Genomic DNA, 27420 nt, shown 5'->3' on the forward strand with positions numbered 1-27420 from the left:
AATAAAAGAAAACAATCCAAATGATCACGGTTGATTTGATATGGGAAAAGACCTTGACTGTGTTGTTCTCAGCAATCCTCAGGTGCGACATTAAATGAAACAAACAAACAAACATCAAATGACATGAAACAAAAAGGAATTACACTGATATTAATTACCATATCTTTCTTCAGAAACAAAGTTTAGGAGTCAAATTCAAGGAAAGGAAAATGCATGGCTTTTTTAATGATCTGGTAAGGGCAGTGTGTACTGTCATTTTGTAACATTTTCAGATTTAAGTGCTTTAGTGAATTGGTATTAAAAAGCCAGATTGTCCCCGAGATTGTTGATGCATTGTAATACATGTATGTATCAAATACTGTATACACGTAGATCTCTTTAAAATCTTGTGCTTAGCCTTTTGAAGCTGACTGAAGGCGAAATGTTCAAGGGAAATACTGAATGAGAGAGGCAGAAACTCTATCAAGCCCAACCATCAAACCCACCATCTTTACAGTGCCATGTTTGTTGACAATGTTTGTTTTAATTGGTTTTTGATAGGATCTTGTTTCTGATAGTGCCAGTGTGGGTATGAAAGTGAAGATTCTCAGTCTGAGATAAATTATTATTCTGCAAGTTCCACTTATCCTGCTCTTCTAAGCTGTTCCATCCCTGGAAAAGGTGCATGCTCAATAGGTATGGATTATAAAGGCATGCTTAAATTAGAATTCAAGTGCACTTTTAAAAATGTGCATGCCAGTTTTAATATCATATATCCACTACTTAAAAGGTTCAATTATGTCTCTGGTTTTTGTGACATCACATGGTAGGGAAATGAGCACATCAGCACATCTAAAATGTTTTTCTTTGGTATGGGGTCCTGAGTCTCCGAATTAGACATGCATGCAGAGCACAGTTTTATTTTGCCCCCAGTCTCCCAGCAGTAGTTATATAATATAATAAAAAAATATTTAATAAGTTGTTTGGAGGTGACAATCCTCTTGATCTAGCTGATTTTACATTTCTGGAATTAGACAATGTAACTTCTAACTACTGGACCTACACTGTAAGTTGTCAATATATGAAGAATTCCTGTGGGATGGTTTTTAAATGCATGCCAAGTGATGCCAAGTGGAAGTTATTATTAATAATGTTAATAAGGTTTGAAGAATAAAGAGTGTAAGTTATGGCAGTGGTTTGCTTACCCTTGTGAAAATTTTTCCGAGATCTCGGCGCGTTTTTGGCCGCCGAGATCTCGGCCGAGATCGCTGCCGAGACCTCGGCGAATGGCTAATGGTGGAATGTGTTGAATAAGTTATGTCACCTAGCTTGTAAGCCTAATCGTTATTAAAAATTTATTGGGTCTCTAGTAAGGTTTCTTTTTTTCTTCTTTTGTAATTGGTCAAGTCCCTAAGAGAAGGAGGTGTGGGATTGTGGAAAATTGATTCTGTGCTTACATGTAAAAAGAACATAACAAGATTTGCTCCACTGTTATTTTCTTGTTTATTCATGAGATGCATATAAGCATGAGTTGTTTTTCTGCAATTCCCCACCCAGTGGGGGGATTTATAGGGTAAGTTAATTTCCGGTGTGATTCTCTATCTCTTTTTAGAGCCTCAACTGCTTACCAAAAAGAAAGTTTGTTCCAAGGATCCAAATAACAGTATTCATGCTGAGGGTGTGATTCCATATCAAGACTGTGGAGTTCAGAGCTCTTAGAGTAAGTTGACCTAAAAATTATTATGTATGTGAGCAGCATGACTTTGCCACTACAGAACTACACAAAGCACTGTTTGTGATCACTCCTAAAAGTGACCATCATTGTGAAATCTGTGACTTATTATAAGCCCTGTGTTAAAAAGATCCTTTAAGTGACATCTACCCTAAGCGATGGCACCACTTTTTTGAATAACCAACTGGCCCTTTTCTCCTAAGCAACCAGTGCAGCCTTCAGAAAACAAGCATTAGCCAATAATGATACTTAAGGTTACAATAATATTGGTAGCTTTCAGCGAAGCGTCAGCTCTCTCTTTATGAACCATGTAGAAGTTCATTCAGGGCGGCCGGTATATGATTTTACAGAAAATTTGCATTTGCAGCTTCCAAAATTTATCAAATCGGTATTGCAGCTGCTTGACAAAAATCACTAAGAATTGCTGCTCGGTGGTAGGACAAATCCAGAAAACAAAACCGTCCGTGTATCTCTGTCTGCTGAACAAGCTACATGTATTACAGTTGCTTCTAGTTCGGGTTTCAAAATGAAGTTGCTACATGATTAGCAATCGGTGTAATTTTGTTCTGCTGAAGCTTATGCCAATTTGGTATTCCACAACACCAACTATTAAACATTTCCAGTTGTTTAACTTAATTGTAACAGCAGGTTTAATAAACATGTCAAAGACTCGTTTTGGTTTTAAAATATCCATAGAAAACCACTGTGGTGTCCTCAAAATCATGTAAATTGATCAGATAATCAAAGTGTTAACAACATTTGAAATAATTTATCTTTAAATCAAAGTCTCCTGTGAGCCAACTCGTGAATGCAGATGACGCATCAGTATTTTAATTGAAATTAAGATGGCTACATACACTACCTTGAAAGCTAAAAGAAGTCATATCTTTGCCTGATCATGTAACAAGAAATAACCATACGTGTACTATAAAAATGATTCTAAACTTATTCCCTACATATTGTGTAAGGTTATTCTGATGCGCCTTGGAACAAATTTTCGGGTGTTTTTTATTCAAAGTTCATGCAGACACTTCACTCATTCAATTTAAGACACCGCACTTTTTGGAAAAACGGAGAAACTTATAACTTTGCTCATATTAAATGAAAAATCTCCATTCTTGCACTAAAATAATTGTCAAATTTTTATCTACAGATTGAATAAGATTATTTTGATGCACTGTGAAACAAATTTTCACTTCTTTTTTTATTCAAAATTCATGCCGACACTTCACTGATTGAATTCAAGACACCGCACTTTCACTGCGAATGCTTGAAAGTCAACAACCGAATCAGCCAACCAACCTAGTGAAAAACCCACCATTACTATCACTCGTTCATTGTGCATGGTCGCATTTACGAGTTAAAAATGGGTATGGAAGTGGTTCATTTTGCCAGCTTGCTGTGATGTTGGAAGGGAGTGCCCATAGTTTTACGCAACACGGCACAAACTTCAATAATCAGCCTGGTCATAATTGCATTTCTGAAATTGAAACCTCCCAGCATAAAATTGGAAATACAAAAATCTGATCATGACAGATTTAAACTACAACATGCAGGTGTCATGACTGCTCATGTATCCTACCCCCTTAATGTTGTAGTTGGCAACAAGACTTTTTTCTCTAAACATACATTTTGTATTTTTTGCACAAGAATTTAAAATGGGTGTGGTTTTAAAAACAATGGAAGCAGTGCATTTTGCCAGCTTGCTGTGATATTAGAAGGGAGTGCCCATAGTTTTACGCAACATGGCACAAACTTCGGTAATCAGCCTGGTCGTAATTGCATCTCTGAAATTGAAACCTCCCAGCATAAAATTAGAAATACAAAAATCTGATCATGACAGATTTAAACTACAACTATAAATTTTTCTCTAAACTTACATTTTTGAATTTTTTAAACCAGAATTAAACAATTTGGGCCCATTGGACAATGGGGCAGAAAAGTTACAAGTTGTTCAAAGCTTAGTTTTTTTGTACAAATGTTTTCACCAGAGAACATTTACTTTTTTTTACTGTTAATCCTGGTTATGGATCTTCTGTTGTCTAAGTGTAGAGTCGTCCACTGTAAATAAACTTTTCTTAACAGGGGAACATATGTTATGGATGTTGGAACATAAAGTCTGTTCATACAATGTATTTATATTAGACAATAATGTAAGTCTCCTGCAGTGGAACATTCACAATTAATTAAATTGTAATAGCAACTGGAACCACAATGACAGACAACTTTTTCCTACATACTCCTGCACATCAAAAGCTCAACGGTATGACCATGAAAAAACTGTAATAATCAAGACTGAGTGTACTGAGACAGCGTATTGTTGCAATCTGATCCCCCATTGAATGAAACAGTACAATTTTATGGTAAATCAAATCAAAAACTTCTCAGGAAATGTTCATAATGAAATCTCCTCTCCATGGTGTCGCTAAAGTTGGTTTTGAGCGCAGTCTTCTAATTACCTTTTCGTGAAGCTTTTTCAGTGTCCTTTTTGACCATTCCTTGGATGGGAATCAACTTTTGCAAGTCTGGATTTCGACCACTAAACGTTGTATTTCTCTTCGATGACTCCTACTGCTGCTTTGAACTCAGCAAAAAAGCATGAAATATCCCTCAACTCCGTGTCGTTTTCTGTACAAGACATGTACTCCTCGCTTTTTTCTCCGAAAAACTGGCTTATTTGATCAGAAGGAGGATTTTCCAGAAAGAGCTTGGCTGCCATATTAGATTCTACCAAAGCCCCCCAAAATTCTCCCATGACAGGCTGCACGCCTCTGATGATCCACATTGGATTATCTATGATGGTCTCAAAGGAAGGCAGTGTCTAGGAACTGGTCTCACCGGCCGCGCACACTGTAGGAAAGGGGATCCTATCACATTGCTTTTTTTGTTCAGAAATAAAGTCTTTAGAAGTTCTCTCATAAACAAATTGGTGTTTCAACAAAATGTAGAACAGTTTTCCTTTTTCCAAGAATCTTAAAACCTAATCTTTTTAAAGTTTAAAATATGCTACAAATACGTCACTCTCAAAACCTCGCGAAGCTAGGGCTGGGTGGACAGTCGATTTGAAGTGAAGGAATGTGCTAAGGCAGTTATAAGAAAGTATAAATTGTCACTAATAGGCCTTTTGCAATAGCTGGTCACATGATCAACTTTCCGATCAAAAACAGTTCTCCTTTGGAAAGTTTTGTTACAAGGTCTTAGGAACTGAGAGAGCATATTTAAAGTAGGTTAATTACCCGTAAATTTTTATCCATATATCTCAAAAGTAAGATTAGAAGGATTTGTACTGGAAAACTCCTCAATCTTTATAATTCTTCGGGTCATACTCAGCCTCATCCAGTGATAGGTAATTATGATTATCATCATCATCATCATCATCATCGTTATTATTATTATTATTATTATTATTATTATTATTGTCAGTAAGTATAACACTCTTTCCAATATTAGTTTATTCCATGGTCCCTATATTTGTCATGCATCTTCCTCCCCCCTTTGACCCAGCAGTCTATTATTATTGTGCTCCTCATGTGTTCAAAATCAAGTGTCGATGTTTCCAATGCAAACTAAATGTAGCATTTTTTTGTTATTTTGTTTAGATAATCAGATTTCTTGTGATTATGAGATGGGATGTGGCTGAAATAATAAGAACCTTGGTATCATCTTCAACCTTATTGGCCTTTCAAACAGACACAAAGAGGCAATATAGGTTGGTTTCCATGCAAACACGTGCCCTTCAATGAAGAAAATCAATAGCTCAGCTATGGCAAATAATCCCATTAGTAGAAGTAGTTGTTTATTGGCACGTCCTCTTATAAGTTTGGCAAGTAGTCTCCATAAGTAGTTGTGTAAGTATCATGTCCCCATAAGTTTGGCAAGTAGTCCCCATAAGTAGTTGTGTAACTATCATGTCCCCATAAGTTCGGCAAGTAGTCCCCATAAGTTTAGCAAGAATTAAAATTCCCGTTAAGTAGTCAGAGGGGAGTAAGTGAAACCCCAGGAAGCAAATGTCTTGACTTATAACAAACAAGCAACCAAACAGCCTTCTTCTTCTTCTTCTTCTTCCGCATCAGAAGAGGTGGTCCTCGCAAGTAGGGTATCACTATGGAAACACAGACCTCACAAGTTAGGTGAGTATGTCCCCATAAGAATTGTATGGCAAGTAGTACCCATAAGTATTCAAAGTTGAGTAATGGGCAGGTCCTCATAACAAAGACCCCACAAAAAAATTTGAAATTTCCTAAAGTCTAATCAAGTGTTTAAAGAGATGGGCAAATAAGCTACCAAACATCCATATTTTTTTTTTGATACCTCCAATAGAAAGGGGGGTCCTCATAAGAGGTGTATGGAAACACAGACCTCACAAGTTGCCAAAGGTGAGTATGTGTGTGTGTGTGTGTGTGTGTGTGTGTGTGTGTGTGTGTGAATTATTATTCATAAGAGTATGCCGTACAAAACGTAGCTCAGTTTGCGAATCGATAACTTTCATACGACAAGTAAACTTAGGAGTCTCCTAGTTACGCTGGTCTTAACTTATTAACGTGCGTAAGTTATCGTTCATAAGAGATATCTTGAGATATAAGCATGTTAAGTCTTGAGAATCACCGAAGATATAATTGTAGGAGATAAATCCTATTCGTATATAGACCTCTCATGTTCGAATTATTGTGCTAACGGTAAACACCTCCTAATTCTTTAAGACTCTCGAAAGGTTTTTTACGAAGACCTCCTAGCCTTATTATTTTTTTTTTTTTTTAGGTCTAAGCGGATTTTTCTTTTCACCTGGCAAAACCTTAAGAAAATTCTAATTCTACTCGAAAATTCCCAATATAACCAACGCAATTTGTAAGCCTTGATTCTTTAAACAGTTAAGCTGTCTGACTAGCTTTACTTGAGTTTTGATGATCCATTTAGTTCGTCCACTTGTCCTCAGGAACCTCAACTGTATAGGTCAATTCGGCTCTAATGTTATCTACGCACGTACACGAAACGGTCTTTACTGAAAGATCTCCGGGTTGGTATGTTAAAAATTATTCCGGCAGATTCTCTACAGCTACGTATCACGAGTTATTGTCAAAGATACCGCCTTCTTCAAAATTCATCTAAAAACCGATAACTTGAAAATCATGACTCGCGCTCATCTGAAAGTAAATATTTCCGAGTAAATGACACCTGATAGAAGCCTTTTCGGTGTTTAAGAATAATAGAAGAGTGATCCACAGACCAGTTGTCTACTTTCCAGCAAAACAAATCAACAACTTGCTTTAATCCTCTCGCCGAGGTGTTTATCCAGTGCTGTTTAATTTGTTTGAATGTTTGTACTTGGTCAACCTTTGAATCTTTGAAAGTAACGACTCTAAGTAACGACTCTAAATAATCTTTTTCAGTGCCCTGTTAACAAGCTTATCTCATCGTTAGCAACATCTCCCGCAATCGCCCGCAATTAATTAACAATTATTCACCTCAGTAGAGGTGAAAAGAGACGGATAAAACCTTTGAAAACGATTGTTTAGTTCCTGCGGTGTCACTTCTTCAGTTTTTCTGTGAAATTCGTCTTGTTGTTGAAACCATGCTGAAAAATATTAGATGTTTCATTGTTTTCATTGCAATTTTAGTGCAGGGCAGTTTTCGTAAACAAGGGATTGTAGTTTCGCTTGAGAATATTTTTTTTTTTTTTTATCACCCGCCTCGTTTATCGAAATAATTTCCTCTTAAGCAACCGTGGCGAACAGGGAGCCATCTTGTTTCTCTTCGGCTGCTCGGAGGTGAATTGCACTTGGCTTAAATCACCTCCGAGCTAGCCAATCAGCGCGCGCGAAAAGTACTATTCACTTAAGTGGTATATACTAATAATTATTAATATCATATTGCGCCTTTTAACTTAAAATGATCAAAGACGCATCACAGCATGAAAACTAAAGTACGATAAATTAAGGTACCGTATTTATTCGATTAACCGCCCACGTCAGACAAGCGCCCACCCTGAAAGTCTATAAACTTAAAAAGCGCCTACTCTACCTCCTTTCCAAAAAACAAAAACACATTTCTGTACTAGTCCAGCGTGAAGTATAAAAAGGATCGTCAGTTGTGTTCCAAAACTGGTTTTAGATACGGTAGTCAGTGAACTTTTATGTTGTTTATGGCTTGCTCATGTTCGCGTTTGCAATTTGTTTTGTCTTGTTGAAGCGAAATAAACTTGTTATCCTTTGTTTTGTTATTCTCTAAAATTGTCCTCCCTTCTTGAAAATGTTGGGAAAATAATAAGCGCCCAAAGCGGTTTATAATCCAATACATACGGTACAAGACAACAAAAGCTAATTTAAAAAGATAAGTTTCCAGTAAGGATTAAGATGCTACAGCGATTAGATTTCCGTATCGCAAGAGGTAAAGCATTCCACAGAGGCTAAAGCCGCGGCGGCAAAACGTACACTTATCACCAAATGATTGACATGATTTTTCCACGAGGGAAGTCTAGTAAAATTCCATCATTTGAGCGTAAGTGATAGGCAGATTGTTTCCTTATTGTGTGCAAACACTTGAGTTATGTATATGCACTTACCCAAATCACGTAGGCGATCTATGCTTTAGTTCTTTCCGCCTTGTTGACTTTTAAAACGGGAAATAAAATTAACGAAAAATACTGCACAGCACGAAATGTTTTCCAAAACCTGAAATTTGTTTTTGCCATTTCTGCGATGCGCCTTCGATTCTAATAATAATAATAATAATAATAATAATAATAATAATAATAATAATAATAATAATAATAATAATAATAATAATAATAATAACAATAATAATAACAAGGAATACTGATACCTCTCTCAAGACCGTGTTTCCACCGGTACATTGCGAAGAAAAGAAACTTTTCAGTGCAAAAAGTGAGGACAGCCTGTAAAAACTTTCCATATTAAAGCCTGTGGCTAGATCCATCAAGATGTATCCTAAGTATTGTTTGAATAAGTGAACGACCATCGCAGTAATGTAGGTACTTTTTACTTTTGAAGTTGCGAAAAGAAAGCCTAAACAACTGCCGGCTTGAAAGCCGGAGATTCGAGCCCTGATGAAAGCTGTGATACTGGTACCATGGTCTACAATTTTGTGAATTCGTTCTATACCTGTAGCGGTGATGCGATAGAAGTGACTATGAAATTCATACATTTGAACTGCGGGTGAAAGAAGAAGAAGAAAAAAAAAAGATTTGCAGCGATCCGGTTTGGTTCTGCTACTCGCCATAAATAAGTAGAGTTTTCGACTAGTTTAAGTCAAGAGTTGCATTTATTTCAATGTTATTTGACTGGCAGAAACGAGACTTGACCGGGCTTGAAATCATCATGACCGGTGGGGAGAGGAACTGCATGCAGTCCGAATATTAAAACTGCTTTACAATTTTCAGGCGAAAACATTTAGTTTTCACTGCCCATTGCCATAATTTAGGAAGCATTCCAAGCCATACCATGGCCAGCCTTCTAAGATCTATGATTATTTTACGAAATGGCTTGTATTTTAAAAACCCTGTATATTATAACACATGTCTCCAATGTTAAGACATCAGGCTCATAATTTTTCACACTAATATTTCAGACTGATATTTTCTCACTTTCAAAACCTTATCCTTAATAGGTCCTACAACTCAGCAAAACAATCGAAAATTCCCGGATATAACCAACGCAATTTGTAAGCCTTAATTGTTTAAAATCTAACAGTTAAGCTGTCCAGCTTTAGTTACTGCAGAGATGTGTTTTAAATCCATTTAGTTCGTGCACTTGTCCTCAGCAACCTCAACTGAATAGGTCAATTCGGCCTTTCCCATGTTAACTAGGCACGTACATGAAATTTTTTTATAAAGGTCTCCGGGTTGGTATGTTAAAAATGATTTCGGAAGATTCTCTACAGCTACGTGTCACGAATTATTGTCAAGACGGCGACTTCTTCTAAATACACCTAAAAATCGATAAAGTAAAAATCATGACTCGTGCTCACTCAGAAGGTATATATTTCCATGTAAATGACCGCTAACAGACGCCTTTTCAGTGTTTAAGGCATCAAAAGCTAATTTAAAAAGATAAGTTTTCAGTGAGGATTTTAAATGCTGCAGTGATCTAGATTTTCGTATCGCAAGAGGTAAAGCATTCCACAATGCGGGAGCCGTGGTGGCAAAACACCTATCACCAAATGATCGCAACATTTTCCCACGAGGAAAGTCTAGTCTTATTGATATGTATATACATAACAATTGAGTTATGTACTTGCACTTACCTAAACTGATCACGTAGGCGATCAGAAGAGTATGCATAACTGACTCACTTGATCTGCCTCGTTGGCTGGCGCAGAGGACTTTAAAACGGGAAGTAAAAACGAAGAGATACATTGCATAGCATGAAATGTTTTGCGAATTTGCCTTCGATCCTAATAAAAATAAACATATCCCAAGGAATACTGATTAACCTCTCTCAAGATCGTGTTTCTACTGGTATATTGCAAAGAAAGTAAAAATCATTCCAGTGCAAACAGTGAGGACAGCCTGTAAAAATTTCCATTTAAAACCCTGTGGCTAGATTCACCAATATGTATCCTAAGTATTGTTTGAATAAGTGAACGACCATCGCAGTTATGTACGTAACTTATGCAGTTGCTACTCTCCTTCCCAAGGACAAAATGTCAATTTCCAGTTGATTCCAAGCGAAATTCGAAAACAAGTCAATTAATGAATCAAATTTATAGAAGGAATATTGCGGCGCAGCTTGAACAAAAACAAATTCTTTGTTGGTTATCGGTTTTGTCAATGATCGCGATGAAGAATTCGATCGAAGTAAAATCTTCATTGATGATATTTATAAATTATTACAAAACAATCCCTGATTTGCTAAGCTTTGCGAATCGATCGATAACTGCCAAGTAAACGACAAGTAAGCTTGGGAGACTCTTCAGTTCGGCTTGTTATAAGGTATCGTTCATGAATTAGAAGTTAGGATATTCCCTATAGGAAGGTTCTGAATTTTCCTCTTTCTATTATGTCTTGGTCTTAAGAATCACCAAAGATATAATTGTAGGAGATAAATCCCATATATAGATTTTTCACCTTGCAAAACCTTAATAGGTCCTGCAAAACACCTAAAGATCATAACTCCCAATATAATCAATCTAAATTGTAAGCTTGATTCTTTAAAATCTAACAGCTAAGCTGACTAGCTCTACTTACTGCAGAGATGTGTTTTGAATCCATTTAGTTCGTCCACTTGTCCCTGGGAACCTCAACTGAATAGATCAATTCGGTTCTGATGTTAAATAGGCACATACACGAAATCTCAGTTTACAAAGGTCGGTTGGTATCAGTTAAAACGGGTTCATATTACTTCCGTAAAGTTCTCCACCCAGAAATCTACTGACAACGAGTTATTTTTATTGTCACAGGATTCCACCTTCTTCAACACATCTACAACCCTTGTTTAGAAAAGAATGCTCTCACTGAAAGCCGTTGCATGTTTTTGTGTAAATGCAGCTTGTTGACAGATGCCTTTAATTTAAGAACTAGGATCAAGAACGTGATCCACAGAGCAGTACGTGGCTCGCTAGCTCCAGGATAACAAGCTTTTTTTGTTTAGCTCCCTTACCCTCCTAGTTGCTTATCCGGTAGTTTATTAATTTGTTTGTTTGTTTGGTTATTTTAAACCATACATTCGTTTTAACAGAAATATCAACTGATAAAAAAACAAAAGGATGTTCGTACAGGATGAGCTTTAATCTTTTCCTGAATAGTACCATCAAAAGAGATTTGATTGATATACTGAATATGTTAAATTAAAATAAACATTAAATCAGTACTTTCACTGAAACGTATGACGGACTACGGACTCAGTTCTCTACTTTTTAATACCCTTGTCACGACGTCCTTTAAAAGTCATGAATTGTTCATTTTCATGTGACGTAATTTCGTAGTCAGATTTTATGACAAATACTTTACTTCTCCGACCCGTTTTCAAGTGTTGCCTATATCATTCATGTCTGTACGTTTTCATCATTTTATCATATCGAATGTATACGCTCGATTGAAAAATCTTTGTCACGTAAAAGGTATCAACTGTGAACGATAAGACTCAAAACCTTCCTGGGAAGCGCGTTACCTAATTAATGAGTCTATTTTCATTCCTCTTGTTGTAGAAAATAAAGGCATGCACGGCTTTTCGGGTATAAAATTTACTCATTTTTCGTGGACACATAGGAAAGAACACGTCTCTTTCTCTCTTTCGAAAAGCAGTCACAACATTTTGGTTTGTTGCTGGTTCTCGTCCTTGCTCCGATAGGTTTTTCCCCGGTACTCCAGTTTTCCCCTCTCCTCAAAAAGCAATACTTCTAAATTTCATTTCGATCAGGAAAATGTTCCCAATTAGTGCTCTGAGCTACTACTATTGTTACTGCGCACACGTTATGCGCATCTCGTGATATGCGCATTTCCCATGTGTGGTGGATATTTTTGCGCGGTTTAAATCTATTCGGGGAAAGCAGAACTTAGCAAGTGCTTTTGGTATACAAAAAGGAAATTGGGGTTAACCATGCATTTTTCAGAGATAATAAAGCCTCAATTTGGAAAAAAAAGATGCCACATACTGCCTTGTATTTTACTGCTTTTTAGAATATTGTTGCTTAATTATCGCTTTCTAGCAGACAAATAAAACTTTTGGAGACGATTGTTTAGTTCTCACGGTGTCACTTCTTCAGTTTTTTTTATGAAATTCGTCTTGTTGTTGAAACCATGCTTAAAAATATTAGATGTTTCATTGTTTTCATTGCAATTTTAGTGCAGGGCAGTTTTCGTAAACAAGGGATTGTATTTTCATTTTTCGCCTTAGAATATGTGGTTGAATTTTTTTTTTTTTTAACACCCGCCTCGTTTATCGAAATAATTTCCTCTTACGCAACCGTGGCGAACGGAGAGCCATCTTGTTTCTCTTTGGCTGCTCGGAGGTGAATTGCACTTGGCTTAAATCACCTCCGAGCTAGCTAATCAGCGCGAGCGAAAAGTACTATTCACTTTATAAGTGGTATATACTAATAATTATTAATATCATATTGCGCCTTTTAACTTAAAATGATCAAAGACGCATCACAGCATAAAAACTAAAGTACGATAAATTAACGTACCGTATTTATTCGATTAACCGCCCACGTCGGAAAACTACCCACCCTGAAACTCCATAAACTTAAAAAGCGCCTACCCAACCTCCTATCCAAAAATCAAAAACACATTTCTGTAATAGCCCAGCGTGAAGTATTAGAGGAGCGTCAGTTGTGTTCCAAAACTGGTTTTAGATATGGTAGTCAGTGAAATTTTATGTTGTTTATGGCTTGCTCATGTTAGCGTTTGCAATTTGTTTTGTCTTGTTGAAGCAAAATAAACTTGTTATCCTTTGTTTTGTTATTCTCTAAAATTGTCCTCACTTCTTAAAAATGTTGGGAAAATAATAAGCCCCCAGGGCGGTTTATAATCCAATACATACGGTACGAGCTAACAAAAGCTAATTTAAAAAGATAAGTTTCCAGGAAGGATTAAAATGCTACAGTGATGTAGATTTCCGTATCGCAAGAGGTAAAGCATTCCACAGTGGCGGAAGCCGCGGTGGCAAAACGTACACTTATCACCAAATGATTGACATGTTTTTCCATCATTTGAGCGTAAGTGATAGGCAGATTGTTTCCTTATTGCGTGTAAACACTTGAGTTATTTATATGCACTTACCTAAGTCAAGGTGGGCGATCTATGAATTAGTTTATTCCGCCTCGTTGGCTAGACGAGAGGACTTTAAAACGGAAAATAAAATTAACGAAATATACTGCATACCACGAAATGTTTTCCAAAACCTGAAACTTGATTTTGCCTTTGGTCCTAATAAAAAAAATATCCCAAGGAATACTGATACCTCTCTCAAGACAGCGTTTCCAATGGTACATTGCGAACTGAAGAAAACTTTCCAGTGCAAAGACAGCCTGTAAAAAATTTCCATTGAAAGCCTGGAGCTAGATTCACCAAGACGTATCCGAAGTATTGTTTGAGAAACTTCGGCTTAAACGCCGGAGATTCGAACCCTGATAACCTCTGCGATACTGGTGCCATGGTCTACAATTTTATGAATTCGTTCTATGCCGCATAGCGGTGATGCGATGAAAGTGACTATGAAATTCATACTTTTGAACTGCGGGTAAAAGAAAAAAAGATTTTGCAGCGATCTGGTTTGGTTCTGCTACTCGTCATAAATAAGCAGCGTTTTCAACTAGTTTAAGAGTTACATTTACTTCAGTGTTATTTGACTGGCAAGAAACGAGACATGACCGTGCTTGAATTCATCATGACCGGTGGGAGAGGAGCGGCATGCAGCGCGGATATTAACACTGCTTTCCAATTTTCAGTCGAAAACATGTAGTTTTCACTGCCCATTGTCAAAATTTAGGAAGCATTCTAAGCCATACCAGCCTTCTAAGATCTATGATTATTTTTGCGAGATCGCTTGTATTCTCAAAACCCCGTATATTATTAAGACATGTCTCCAATCATGATGTTAAGACATTAGTCTCATAATTTTTCAGACCAAGGCTGGACGTCCCAAACTTTTAGACACGTAACAACTATTCACAAAGACTTCCTATCTCAGGAAGTGTCTTTAGTTTTCTCCCAAACTTAGGAGGTCAAAAATTGACTTACCAACTGGTAATAAGACCAGTCTTGTTCCTGCCGGAGAGAAATTCTATGAGTTTTCATACCGATCTGCAACGAGGAGATCAATGTGGGGAGATTACCACAATCCTCTCCACTGAGCAAAGATAAACTATTTAAAGCTTTGCTGCTCTCCTCTCCAAGGACAAAATGTCAATTTCCAGTAATTTGAAGCGAAATTTGAAAACAAGTCAATTAATGAATCAAATTAATTTGTTTTTTATAGAAGGAATATCGCGGCGCAGCTTGAACAAAAACAAATCCTTCATTAGTTATCGGTTTTGCCAATGATCGCGATGAACAATTCGATCGAAATAAAATCTTCATTGATGATATTTATAAATTATTACAAAACAATCTCTGATGGACTAAGCTTTGCGAAGCGATCGATAACTGCCACACGACAAGTAAGCTTGGGAGACTCTTCAGTTCGGCTTGTTATGATGTATCGTTCATGAATCAGAAGTTAGGATATACCCTAGGAAGGTCCTAAAATTTTTCCACATATGAATGCGAATCCAGGAATTGGACACAGCTCACATTGGTGGGAGAAGAGTGCTCTCACCACTGCGTCATCTCTGGCCTCCTTACCGAGCGAATTCTCCCAAGCTCGACTCATAAAGATTATGTAGTGCCTGCTACTCAATACATTAGTTTCTTGTTTTTCCTCTCACATTGATATTTACAAGCCTTATATTAAGTCTAGTAAAATAAGTATTTAACACAAGGCATTCTTTTATTGGTGTAGCAGCCTTCTAGCAATTCGCTTTCTCTGCTCAAATTGACTTGGGTGGATAGTATTGGAACAATTATGGCTATTTTTATCCGGGCTCAGTTATGACAGAATACACAGAATAATACACAGAACATCAGTTACAGAATACAATTCCAGGTCTTCCCATTAAAACGAAAAGCTTCCCAAACGGAATACAATTCCCCTTATTTTGAGCGGACTGTATTCCGTTCATTCCGCTATCAGTTTTTTAGCATACTATTCTGTTAATTTCGAAAACCAGAATAGGTCTTAAAAGAACACGGACACCGTACATTCTGTGTATTTGGCCTATTCCGGAATCACGAGTCTCGAAGAACATGAAGCGGAATGTGCCTTTCTGCCGCCAACTGACCAGGCATAAACCGGAAAGGAAAAACTATTCACCTAGAGCAGCACCTGTAAAACTCTGCGTGGATTGATTTTGTTTAACAGCCGTCGATCTGCCATCCGGTTTTCTGAAGTATCATTAAAAGACTTAAGAGCGCGTGCACACAAAAATCGAACATTGTGCGGCAAACTTTCAAATTTTGAAAATAGCTGAAACTTTGGCTATTAGTACTCCATATTAAGTTATTCATTGCTGTGTGGTTCATTTGTGAAATAACTTTTTGATTCGGCAGAAAATGACGAAGATTGATTTCATAGCCAGACACGAGAAAATTCGGGTTGAAAAATCAGTCATTTTGAAGCAACCCACTTGCCCTACTGATAAAGCTAGAAGACATCTATTTGTTATCAGCTTGTTTTACAACCTTTTCAGGTTTTATCTTTTAATTCCCATCAAGATCGATGGAGCTTGTAACACTGAGACCGACCAGAAAAGAAGGGACCCGTTACTCTATAGAAATCGCTTGCTAAATTGAAAACATAATTTATCCTACTACCTTTATCAAAAATCAAATGAAAATTTAAGAGTGAATTAAGAAGGAAATGGGCTTTCAACTAAAATAAAATAATTTCCGGGGAAACTTAATCGTGCTCTGTGGAAGACCGCTCAAGATCTGACAAAATCGCAAAATCAAACCGAGATTGCGTGACGCACCGTGACAGACATAACAAACGTATTTCGGGAAACATTCAGACCTAACCGGATGAAAATACATTAATGACCTTGTTATTGTTGCTGATTTTTATTATTCATCATTTTGTTTGATAATTCAAGCTTTCCCTCGCTCCCTCGCCAATTTTCACGTAGCCAGTAGTGCACATACTTGTCTCTTTACTTGGATGATTACGAGTTTCTTTACTAGTTAAAAAAAAACCGAATGCGGATGATCACAAATTATTGAAAGCTGGCAAAACAGAGACTTCAAAATTTAAAGTCCCTAGTTTCTGTTTAATATTACACTTGCAAGGGCCCGGACGCACTGGGCAAATTTTTGTTAATTTTGCGAAAAAATCTGTCACCAATTCCCTGAGACAAGTGCGCCCGGTGATTTTTAGATCTACCAAATTTTGTCAAGGCTTACCAAACTTTAAAGACGCGGTCGTCCTGCCTCGGAGCAGGACAAATTTTTGTCAGGCGTGAAATCTGACAGATTTTTTTAATTTACACGCCATGATTTGAAGGAAAATGTCAATCAAGAAAATTTAATCTCTATTTTTAGTGGGAGTATTTCAGAAAATATAAAAAATTGCAAAAATATAAGGCAGCGATCATAAAAATGCACACAACATAACGCAGTGAGTCTTGCAGGCCTGTCATTTCTATTATTATCACTAAAAGAATTCTTCGGGGATATTACGCCTATGAAAATGAATTTCAAACCAAGAATTGCAAAGGCCTAGGCCATATAGGTAGGTTCCAATAATAAGGATGAGGCTTTCGCCGCCTTCTAAGGACAAATCACTCAACCAGTTGCAGTCGAACAAGGTGAAGCCTCCACTGGCATAGTACAAGTAGCAAATGCCTCTGCTGGAGTTGAACGAATTCAAGGAAGAAAAAAAACTAGAATACAAGTAATAATATGCTGAGGCAACATATTCGATCGAAGCGGTTAAAGATCACCATAAGCCCATGACTCCTGAGATCTCATGTAACCTTTCCCGTGCACAGCGCGCAAGCGATGGTGTTTATTTCCGTGTGATTGACACTTCTGGTTGACAAATATTTTGCTGAGTCTCAGTGCGCCCACGCTTGACAAATTGAAAATTTGGCAGAGACAAATTTTGTCGAGATTTTTGGAAGGGCCAAACAAATTTTGTCAGTCCAGTGCGTCCGGACCCTTGGAAAGAATTATTTTGTTGACTGTTGTAATTAACTATTTGAGCGTGTTGCTATACTGATAGCCAATTATAAACGAGTTGTTTGGAATTTTCCCACGGAACTTTCTTACTCAGAGTGACGCGCTTTGTAAAGCTAGCTAGTTTTCTTGCATTGTGCAGCACTGCAATGGCGTTTTCGCAGTTTTCGTGCTCTTTTCAGCGTATAACTGAAACAGCCTGCTCGTATCATAGGTTAGATAAAAGAAGGAGTCTTGAAATAATAAGTTTACGCAATTGCTCCAAGAATATTACGGATCATTGCTCTTACTGGTCATTTTCTAGAGTAATCAGGGGGAGGGAACCGCTACTTGCTAGAGTGGGTGTTTTCAAGGAGAAAGAGACTTCAGCACGGAAATTGGACACCGTTTGCCCATATCACAGGCGTTAAGTGCTGTGTACCTCAAATGCTATCCAAACATGGAATAAATAGAAAAGCAGATCAGGGTATTTCCAAAGTAGTATCCGAACGAATTGTTAATACAACGGGAAAGTTTGTCCCAGTTGGAGGCTCAAATAATTGCCCTCTTTTGGTGAGGAAAAAAATCTCCCCGGCTATTGTTCGATGAAATACGGCATTTATACACAACTAGCTGAAATTTTGTTGCCAATCAATGATGTCAGAAGTCGGTAATAATAGCATTTATTGTCATGATCAGATCTCATGCTAAATGAAACGAGTGAGTTAGTGGTTCTCACAACCGAATAGAATAAAAACAAATTATCTCATACGCAACAAAGAAATAGATAACTTCGAAAGGAAACTACAGTTAAAGGATTGAGGGGTCGGAGACAAGAACACCTCCCGATGTCTCGTGATGTCATAACTTTTTTTTCTTGAGAGTTATGAATTTGTTTACACAAGGTACGAACGAAGTTTCATATAATACGAGAAAACCTTTACATTCTCAAAAGAGAATGCTGTTAATTTTGAACAGCATTAATATCGAGTTCGGGCTTAAATATCCGTAAAACACAATTGTAACCTCTGTCACGATCTGTCACGCAATCTCTTATTTGACTGTACTTCAGTGGTTTTTAGCGCTGTGTTATAGACAACAATTTAATTTCCCCAGAACAAAAGTTACATCAATTAAGAGCCCATTTCTTCCTTACTTTACTCTTGAAATTTCACCTCATTCGTGATAAAGGTAGTATAGTAAATAATCTTTTAAATTTAGCTCGTTACTTCCATAGAGTAACGGTGGGATTTCGTTCAGGTCCCTCTCGATGTCATGGGTTTTTTCAAACTTCATAGAAATAATAAAATCAAATTGGGAAGAGATGTAGAATAAGCTGATAATAAGAGGATGTCTTCTTGCTCTACAGTTAAGGCGAGCGGCTTGTTTAAAAACCGTTAATTTTCAAGTCGAAATTTCTCGTGGCTAGCACCGACATTTATTATAGTCATTTTCCGCCAAAACAAAAAGTTATTTGACAAATTAATTACATTGCGATAAATAACTCAAAGTGGGCTACTGATAGCCAAAGTTTGAGCGATTTTGAGGTTTTACACTTTTGCCGCTATTTTCCGATTTTGTTTGATTCTTGTGGGCATTCGCTCTTAACTAGTGCTTACGCAGGGATCAGGGATTTGTTTTACAAGTGATAGTTGCATGCATACCTGGTGAATATATGCACAAAGCATCAACCATACAACACGTTTACGGATTTACGTAAAGGAAACAAGTTATATGCTTCATCAAGGAGTGAATGGGACGTGAAGCACATGCGTAACATATTTGTAACATTTACATAAGCGTGACGTGTTAATTATATTTCGCGAGAGACAACTAATATGAGAAGTCAGCATCAGAGGTTATCCCACGGATCTTAATCGATACCACGACTGCGATGTTGGCTCAAGTTCAACTTCCGGGGAGGTGTTTTTATCCGGTTGAACACCCGTCAATTGCTTCGAAGGATGACAAAGCTGAGGCTGACTTTTCTGGGTAAAACCATCACGCCTGTTACACCAGTGAAGGACTTGGGAGACATCGTAGATTACCACTTGACATCTAATGACTGCCATATTTAATAAATTAGTCTCTTCGTGTATGGCTCAACTTGTTGAAATAAATCGTGTTAAGCACTTTTTGATAATTAAACGCGAACATTACTTCAGTCTACGCCCTTGCAATCTTGTAAACTTGTGTATTGCTCAGCCGTGCGGTCTAACACATCTGCTACATGCAAACATAAAGAAACTAGCCAAGCTGTTCAAAACTCTAATTATAACTGATAATAACGAACGTAAAGCACCCCAGCCTTACACCAGCTTCAGTGGCTGCCAGTCAAATATCTACTAAAATCTGGTCAGTTTATAAAACTGCTGTCAAACGAAATTTTACAAACTTTTTATAGCTCGAAAATTTAATCTTAGAAAATTTTTATTTTGTTAATTTGTTAGATATACATTGCTAGTGTATTTGAATATAAAATACTAATCATAAATTTACAGACTTAAGAGAAACCCTGTAAGAGGGGTACGATTTGTCGATTGAGAGCGAACATCCGATTACCGATTGTTCTATAATTTTCTGAGTGCTACTATAAAAACAAAAACAACAACAACAAAAACAAAGAAGAAAGAAAGAATGCACGCCCGACTGTATAAGGGGTATAAAACAACCATATTCTTTTCTGTAATGACGCCGTTGTCGATTCAAGTTTATATAACAAACTCCACGTATCCGCCCTGTGTGGGATGAATCATGATCAGGCGGCTGGCGGGGCGGCCGGTGTGACGTCAAAAGAGTAATTAGACTAAGCCCAATAGTTTGAAATTAACGAAGAATTAATTTTGAAGAGTTTCCTTTCGCAATTGCTTACTGAGCCAAGTATTAGGTTAAAGAATATCATTTTTTCCCAATCTTTTCTAGTTTGCAAGAAGTAGGGGGCGTAAGAAAGGAGAAATGTGAACAAATAATGATGGCGTTCCCTTGATTTACAGGATGCTTACTCTAACGCAGGCAAAACTTATTCATTGATTTATTTGCCAATTTAAGCTAAAAAAAAAAAAAAAAAAAAACATACGTTATACTTATTTTAATAGACCATTTCCGATGTATTAAAATTCTAGCCTGGCTACAATGCTCTGGGGAATAAAACAAAAGAAAAACAAAAAGAAATTTCATTGAATCGTGTCTTCACGTCTTGATCAACTAAAGAATTCATTTTCTCGATTTGGTGCACGGCTATGGAATTCTTTAACAAATAATATTAGAAAGTCTGACAACAGAAAATTATTCAAAAAACAAATACATGAAATACTTATCAACATTAAAAAAAAAAGAAAATGCTTACCTTACACCTTCTTCAATTCTTGAAATAATGAAAAGCTTGTAAATTTGTAACAATCCTTAAATTTTTATCAGCTAGCGAATCCTTTTTGAATCACTTGTTTGTTTACTACTTATTTAATTTTTATTTTAGTCAATTTGTAAACACCAAATTTATTTGTATTTAGTTTAGTACGTATAGACATACCTACCCGCCTCGACTAGTCTCAGCTATTTTCGGGTAGCTATATATAACCAGCTTGTAACTGTCTGTTTTAATAAAGTGTGTTGTTTTGAGGTTCAGAGATGAATAATTAATTTTTTTGTTTGTTTTATTCCCTGAACCTCGTAGCCAAGCTAGAATTTTAATATACCGGAAATGGTCTCTTCCCAACCGGTTTCAAAAAAAAAAAAAAAAAGGCGAAACTTGGGTTTACAGTACATAAAAGTTCTTTTACAGCCGTTTTGATCAGTTCACCAGAACGTCGTACATTTATCAGTTCATTTGTTTTATTTGCAGCTCATCTTAAGTAAAGCGAAAGTTTTTTGCGACTTGTCAATCGCTTCACATTTTAGGAGGCATTACATTTGAAATTTCATAGCAACAAGAGAGTTTTGTTAAAGGTCAGGCTTTCAACTACACCGGCTTAAAACATGGTTTTATTCAAGAATGCTGTTAATATTATGCGAAACTCACAACATCAAAACTTTAATGTGGATCGTTTTGATGAACCGAGTTTCTTTGTATTTATGGAATAATATATTGATTATATTATAAATCAAAACTTCACTTTTAAGTATTTTAGTTTTAAAAAGTAGCATTGATGTACGGGCTGGGCTGTGCTATTTAGAACTCATCACATTTGATGTGTCAGACTCGATAAATGAAAAGGCGGTGTACAAACTTAGTACTTAAGATGTAAATTTAAGCTAACGTCCCTGCCCCGTCCCGTATATAGAGGTAAAAAATTTTGTAATTAAGATTTGTTTCAAAGAAATAAAATCTGGTTTAATTTCTACTTATGTCATTTAGGTCTTGTTGCTGTAGCTCAAATAAATGGATAAATGTACATTTCACTGTAACCGAGACTGTGTAAAAGGAGGGTCTCGATGGGGTTCACCGTCAGCCGTCAAAAAAGGCGAATTTTTTACCGTCAAGCGTGAGAAACACAGTTATTATTAGCCATGAAACGGTTTTAAGGTATTTCAAATATCACTATCTCAACTATTCATCCCTTTCGGACTTCTAGTTGGCTCTCAAAGAATCGTTTTAACCAGTTTTTATGTTCGCAAATACACTCACTTTATGGTCCGGATTTTCCACATAATTTGTATCTAAACTGACAATTCACAACTAACTTCCCAGTTTAGAAGTACTTCTTGCTTCAAAATATTGTTAATGATTTACTACATTAATAACGTGTTTCTGACCAAAACTCAACCTCCAGAAAACATTTTTTAGTAACTGCAGAAATTTTCGCGCGCTCATTGGGTAATTTTCATTTTAAAATAAGCGGACAGACACATGAATATATAATTTATGCGACGTTGATCATGACGCAACGAACGAGAACGGGGATTTTAAAAAAATCCAAACGTCAATCTGTCACTTTTCAACTAATAGAAAGTCTCCCTTTTTTTCCATTAAGTAATGAGAGAGCGAGACACGTTTTTGATTTGGGTCGCGTCAGATTTTGAAATGTAAGTTTCTCGCATTTTTATTCCGCGTTTTAACTTCATTTTGACCTTTCTGGCTTCTTGTTATAGCAAAAAAACAAATTAAAGCCAGTTTTTCATGCGTCTTTCCTGTTATTGATCATGAATAATATTGTTATAACATTGCGGTTAAAGTAGTCTGCGGATCCACTCGGCGTAACAGGACAGACGCATGAAAACTGACGTCAATTTGTTAAATTGCTGATATTAAAAACACAAAAGTTCATATTAACTATAACTCATGGAAGAAATTTCCCCTTCATCATCGTCAACCGTCGAAAGCAGTAAAATTTAAATGTCAACCTTTAAAATTGTCCCCCCCCCCCCCCCCCCCTCCATTGAGACCCTCTGAAGTGACTTTCGACACACGCCTTACATGAAAGGAAAAAAATTGTTGCCCTGAACGGGAATTAAGCCGAGGAAACCACGCTTGGCCACTTCACTGGGGATGTGAGTAGAATCATCCCCAGGCCATTCCCCAGGAGGTTCTTTATTTTTATTTATTTATTTTTTCTCCCACGTAGCTCACAAGGTTGAAAAACGCTTAAAATAGCCAGTCAGCGGTAATAAACGCCTGCTTTTCGAACTGCGGCCATCCGGATTATTCAAGTGCAAGAGCGGAACTGAATGCAAATGTATTGCAATTATGATATTTGACTGAACTAAGGGTGAAACGTTTCATAAGTGAAAGCTGCTCGCGCATTTCCAGCTCAATAACCAGCGGTACATAAAAGGTTGCTCTTAAAAAACTGCGGCCATCTCCGCCGGATTATCAAAGTGCAAGAGCGGAACTGAATGCAAATGTATTGCAATTGTAATATTTGACTGAACTAAGGGTGAAACGTTTCATAAGTGAAAGCTTCTCGCGCATTTCCAGCTCAATAGTGTTGCATCAACAACCAAGCTCCTCCCCACCCATCCCCCTTATCGGCGTTGGTGAACCGTCAGTCTGTGAAAGGTGGAAAATTCCCACAGCAGTTTCGATTTTGTATTTCTGCAGTAGGTTGGATAATTTCCGGCTTGATACTGGAAGACTAGTCTCCCAAAGAGTGTCACGGTAGAAAAGTTCAAAAATCAAAATGACGAGCTTTTATGGCACGTCTTTATGTTCCGGTGATCAGCGATAGTCGGTAATAGTTTCAGGCGAAAATTGTAACGGACTTTAACCCCGATGACTAAGCAAAACAGTTTCAACGACGACAAGTAAATAAGTCACAGAAAGAGAAAACGTGAAGAGAAAACGTGAAGAGAAAACGTGAAGAGAAAACGTGATACATGAAGGTTTGACTGAAATTAACCTGAAACACCTATTGCATATAACGACAAGGTGTCAATTCGAGTAGACACCGCGCAGTTTAAAAGAAAAACAGTTAAGGCGTACTGAGCTAAGTGCAGTATTATTTGAGAAATAGTGTAAAACTCGCTTGGCTCAGCAGAGAGAAGGCACCAGGAATCTTTTTAGCTCTTCTTTATTCTTTAAGGAACTGGTTCTTCCTTACGTCAACTCTACATCAATTCTACTCTATTCTACATCTTGTCTACGATTATTACTCAAATAACGCCTTCATTTATTTTATAGTGTGCTATAAACATGTTTACGAAGCCAAATAATCATAACAAGATGTAAGAACTAGTTTTGGCAAAGTACATTAACAGGAAAGAACAACACAACTATTCTAAGAAAATACAGATACAAAGGGAAACCAATCAGGCTGCTAAAATCCTTAAGTGTTCTGCCTTGATTTCAACCTTCGAGGAGGCCCAAGCCAATGTCAAAAGAAGTAGACAAACCTGTCCACAGCACAACTGTTCACTCTAATCTTTTAACAACAGGAAAATGCAAATAAACTGGAAAATATCTATCAAAACTACTGAAAGGAAATAACAACTGTATTCTAAAATTAAAGTCAAAAATACACCCTTACATTAGCTTCACAACAATAGTATTTTTAGTATAAGCATACCAAGTAGTACCTTTACACTAAATCAACGCTTCGGATCGGAAAGCGCTTAGGGTACCTGTATCTATGCTGTCTATCTCGATAATATTCAAATTTCGGTCACAGAAGTATTTTCCCGTAAGCTTTGCTGGAATATTGGGATATGTTCAATTTTCGTGAAATTTAATAATTAATAGCTAAAAAGCAAACATGTAAGCTTAAAATGATTTTAAGCCGTTTGACTGTCGTATACGGTAAAACAAGTAAATTGTTCTCTCTAATTCATTACCAACTTGAAGATTGCGTGCGTTTCGTTGAAACGTTTCACAAGAGTTAGTTATTCATCCGGGCCCAGTTCTTCAAAGCCCGACTAAGCTAATCCTGGGTTAACGTGAACTTTCATTCAAGTTTAATTATCAATGAGTAACGATGCTTCGAAAAGAATTTAGTCCCTTAGTTTTGACTTATACTTTTCCCTACCATTAGCTTGAAGACATTTTCAACAATTAGCTTTACTTTTAATCACGGATGATTAGCGTTAATTTTTTTTTTTTTTAAACAATTGGGCTCCGGTTACCTGATCGGATGCAGTGAGACTGATTAAATGTCAGCACCAGGTGATGAAAAAATTTCTCGCATTCAAAAACTCTTTTTAAAACAATTCATAAGCCCATTGACCTATCAAATGGTCGATTATACGTACATCACGTACAGTGACTTTATATCGATAAGCCTCCTCCTTATTAGTATGCGGTCTTTTATCAGCTAATAAAACACTCCTCATTAGTACGAGGAGTGCTAAAAATTAACCGTCAACCGTCAAAGCTGCCCCCCCCCCCCCAATTGAGACCCTCCTTAATCCGTCATTTACAAATTGCAGTTTCAGACTCAGCGAATGTCCTAGCATAAACCTTTTCTAGCATAAGAGCCCATTCCAAGACAACTCGGAAATGGCAAGGCCTCTTACTTAACAACTTAACCAATTTAGCACCTAAGAGGATTACGAAATGATATTTTTTTATAATATGCGGGAAAAAAAAAAAAAACAACATGACTCATCAAGAATGTTCCAAAATTATAAACTGTTCGCAACAGCTTCCCTGGGCCTTCACGAACCAATTCTTAGGATAACTGACGTTTCTGCTTTATAAATCTACAAGATATTTCTGAACGAATATCATTTGTCTCTATAAGAGATACGTTTTCATTGCAGTCATGGGTTACTCCAATGCACATCGTTTCGTTAACAAGAGTGGGTTGGTATACGAATTGTCGTTTCTTGTCGTCCCTAACAAGCCTCTCCATGAACACAAAAGCCTGGTCACTTGTACTTCCGCATCGGTGTTGCTGTGAATGCAAGTGCAAATGTTATTAAACGTACTTAGGAAATGGTAGAAACAAATAAGTTCTCTTCTAGGTACTCTTCTAGTGACCAAAGTGTTAACTAGTCAACTATCAGAAGAAAAAAAAATTACATCGTCGAGGGATATATAAGGTGATATATTACCGTGAATTCGATAACTGAGGGTATTTTAACCGTCAATATTTAATCCCCTCGAACTAATTAATTACTACCATGAAGGAAGTTTGGAAATGTGATCTTAATTATCATTAAATTGGTGAGCTTTTACATTGAATTTCCCCAAGAATTATCTTATGTTTTGAGAAGATATATCACATACTCCAAAGACTGTTTTTTTCCAAGTTCCTAAAAGTTGGTTAAAAAACGTTTTTTTCCATCCACTTCTCGGTGTCTCTAAATCTGATGAAACACCCTCTCTAGTGCTTTATATTTTACGACAACGTTTGGCTAAAAGTTCCCAATAGGGTCTGCACCGGAAGAGGTTTATATCACCGATCCACGAATTAGCCAAAACTGAGCGCTCAATTTTTGAAATTAGATGCAACTAAGAGGTGCAGATTCCGGCATTTCACATTAGCTGCCAGTGGTGACTCGTAGTCACAGCCAATATGCCCCCAACTTTTCAAAAGTAACCAAAGCAGGCAATTCTTGCCTGATTTGTTTTGAATAACTGAAAAAGTTGAACACTGAATGAGCTCACACTGTCCTCTGTGACATTGACATTAGCTTAACCAAGGCTCACAGTTTACTGTCACTTTCGCCCAAAAGCCACGAGGCCCAAGGGCCAAATAAGAGAGACCCTCCTCTGAATGAACTCACACTGCCCTCTGTGGTTCACCCAAAGTTCTCCTCAGTTGAGATGTTTTCAACGTATTGTTCCTTAATAATAGTCTTTTGCTGGAATAACTATAGACTATTGTTAATAAACATTCCTTAAGATACCCCTTGAATTAGGAGGGCTTCGTCAATCTGGACCCAAGCTAAAAGAATTAAAAAACGTCAGATTTTTTTTTTTTTTTTTTTTAGAATTTAACGGTAAAGTAGAAAGGAACAGAGATTTTGTTCATGAGCGTGACTCACCTCAAACACAAGTTTCCAATCTTGATTTTCTTTTGCTGCTTTCAGTGCGTACTGAATTCCGCTGCGTGGGTCAGTAAATTGAATACACTTTGATCCCCGCCTTCCTTTGAAACTCATTATCTGAAATCCTTAATGAAATAGCATTTAATTGTAATAAAAAACATCTTTCAAGACTTCTATTACACCATAATCGTTTGGAGACGGAGGCTGGACAATTATATTTTCCGAATCGTTTATCCTTGTAAGATGATCTCAGGACGGGGTACTGTACATTACGTGCTTAGTAATAGCGGTTTTCAATTGAGAGGCGGAGTCAGTTGCTTTGGTTTCACTTAACTGCGCTCTGTGATTGGCTAGCAATTTCCTTTTTGGATCCCTGATTAACCCTCTAGTCACAAGTCTAGTCACAAGTCACAAGTCACAAGTCTAGTCACAAGTCTTTCAAGGCTTCTATTATACGATAATTGTTTGGAGACGGAGGTTGGACAATTATATTCTCCGAATCGTTTATCCTTGTGAGATGAACTCAGGACGGGGTACTGTACATTACGTGCACACCAGAGTGGCTTTCAATTCAGAGGCG

The 27420-nt window shown here is 37.1% G+C and overlaps 1 protein-coding gene and 2 long non-coding RNA genes across 10 annotated transcripts in view; 2 read left to right on the forward strand and 1 right to left on the reverse strand.

Annotated features, from left to right (window-relative positions):
- Positions 1–6134, forward strand: part of LOC146451045 (uncharacterized) — a 10665-nt gene extending 4531 nt beyond the window's left edge. Inside the window, exons 1-5 of one of the 3 annotated variants that reach the window (XR_014860141.1) lie at positions 1–233; positions 541–675; positions 1592–1699; positions 5311–5841; positions 6032–6134. The exon at positions 1–233 is cut by the window's left edge and continues 4531 nt beyond it. This is a non-coding gene — a long non-coding RNA (uncharacterized LOC146451045). Of the gene's footprint in view, positions 234–540; positions 676–1591; positions 1700–5310 lie in introns of all 3 variants that reach the window. The other 2 variants (XR_014860140.1, XR_014860142.1) reach the window with 2 other exon arrangements.
- Positions 1–25443, forward strand: part of LOC146451031 (uncharacterized) — a 351087-nt gene extending 325644 nt beyond the window's left edge. The window contains exon 2 of the long non-coding RNA XR_014860136.1: positions 24524–25443. This is a non-coding gene — a long non-coding RNA (uncharacterized LOC146451031). The remainder of the gene's footprint in view (positions 1–24523) is intronic.
- LOC146451042 (uncharacterized) overlaps positions 1–27420 on the reverse strand; it is a 147607-nt gene that overhangs the window by 71314 nt on the left and 48873 nt on the right. For 2 of the 6 annotated variants that reach the window (XM_085099637.1, XM_085099642.1), the window contains 2 exons: positions 26838–26965; positions 24723–25741 (listed from right to left, as the gene is read on the reverse strand). The exons of 3 other annotated variants lie outside the window; for them this stretch is intronic. In XM_085099637.1, the coding sequence (XP_084955763.1) occupies positions 25517–25741; positions 26838–26965 (353 nt within the window). In that variant the 3' untranslated portion in view covers positions 24723–25516. Of the gene's footprint in view, positions 1–24722; positions 25742–26837; positions 26966–27420 lie in introns of those variants that run through there. One more of the 6 variants, XM_085099643.1, reaches the window with a different exon arrangement.

The sequence above is a fragment of the Pavona decussata genome, unplaced genomic scaffold (genome assembly GCF_977016875.1).
Source record: "Pavona decussata unplaced genomic scaffold, jaPavDecu1.1 SCAFFOLD_406, whole genome shotgun sequence".
Classification (NCBI taxonomy): domain Eukaryota; kingdom Metazoa; phylum Cnidaria; class Anthozoa; order Scleractinia; family Agariciidae; genus Pavona; species Pavona decussata.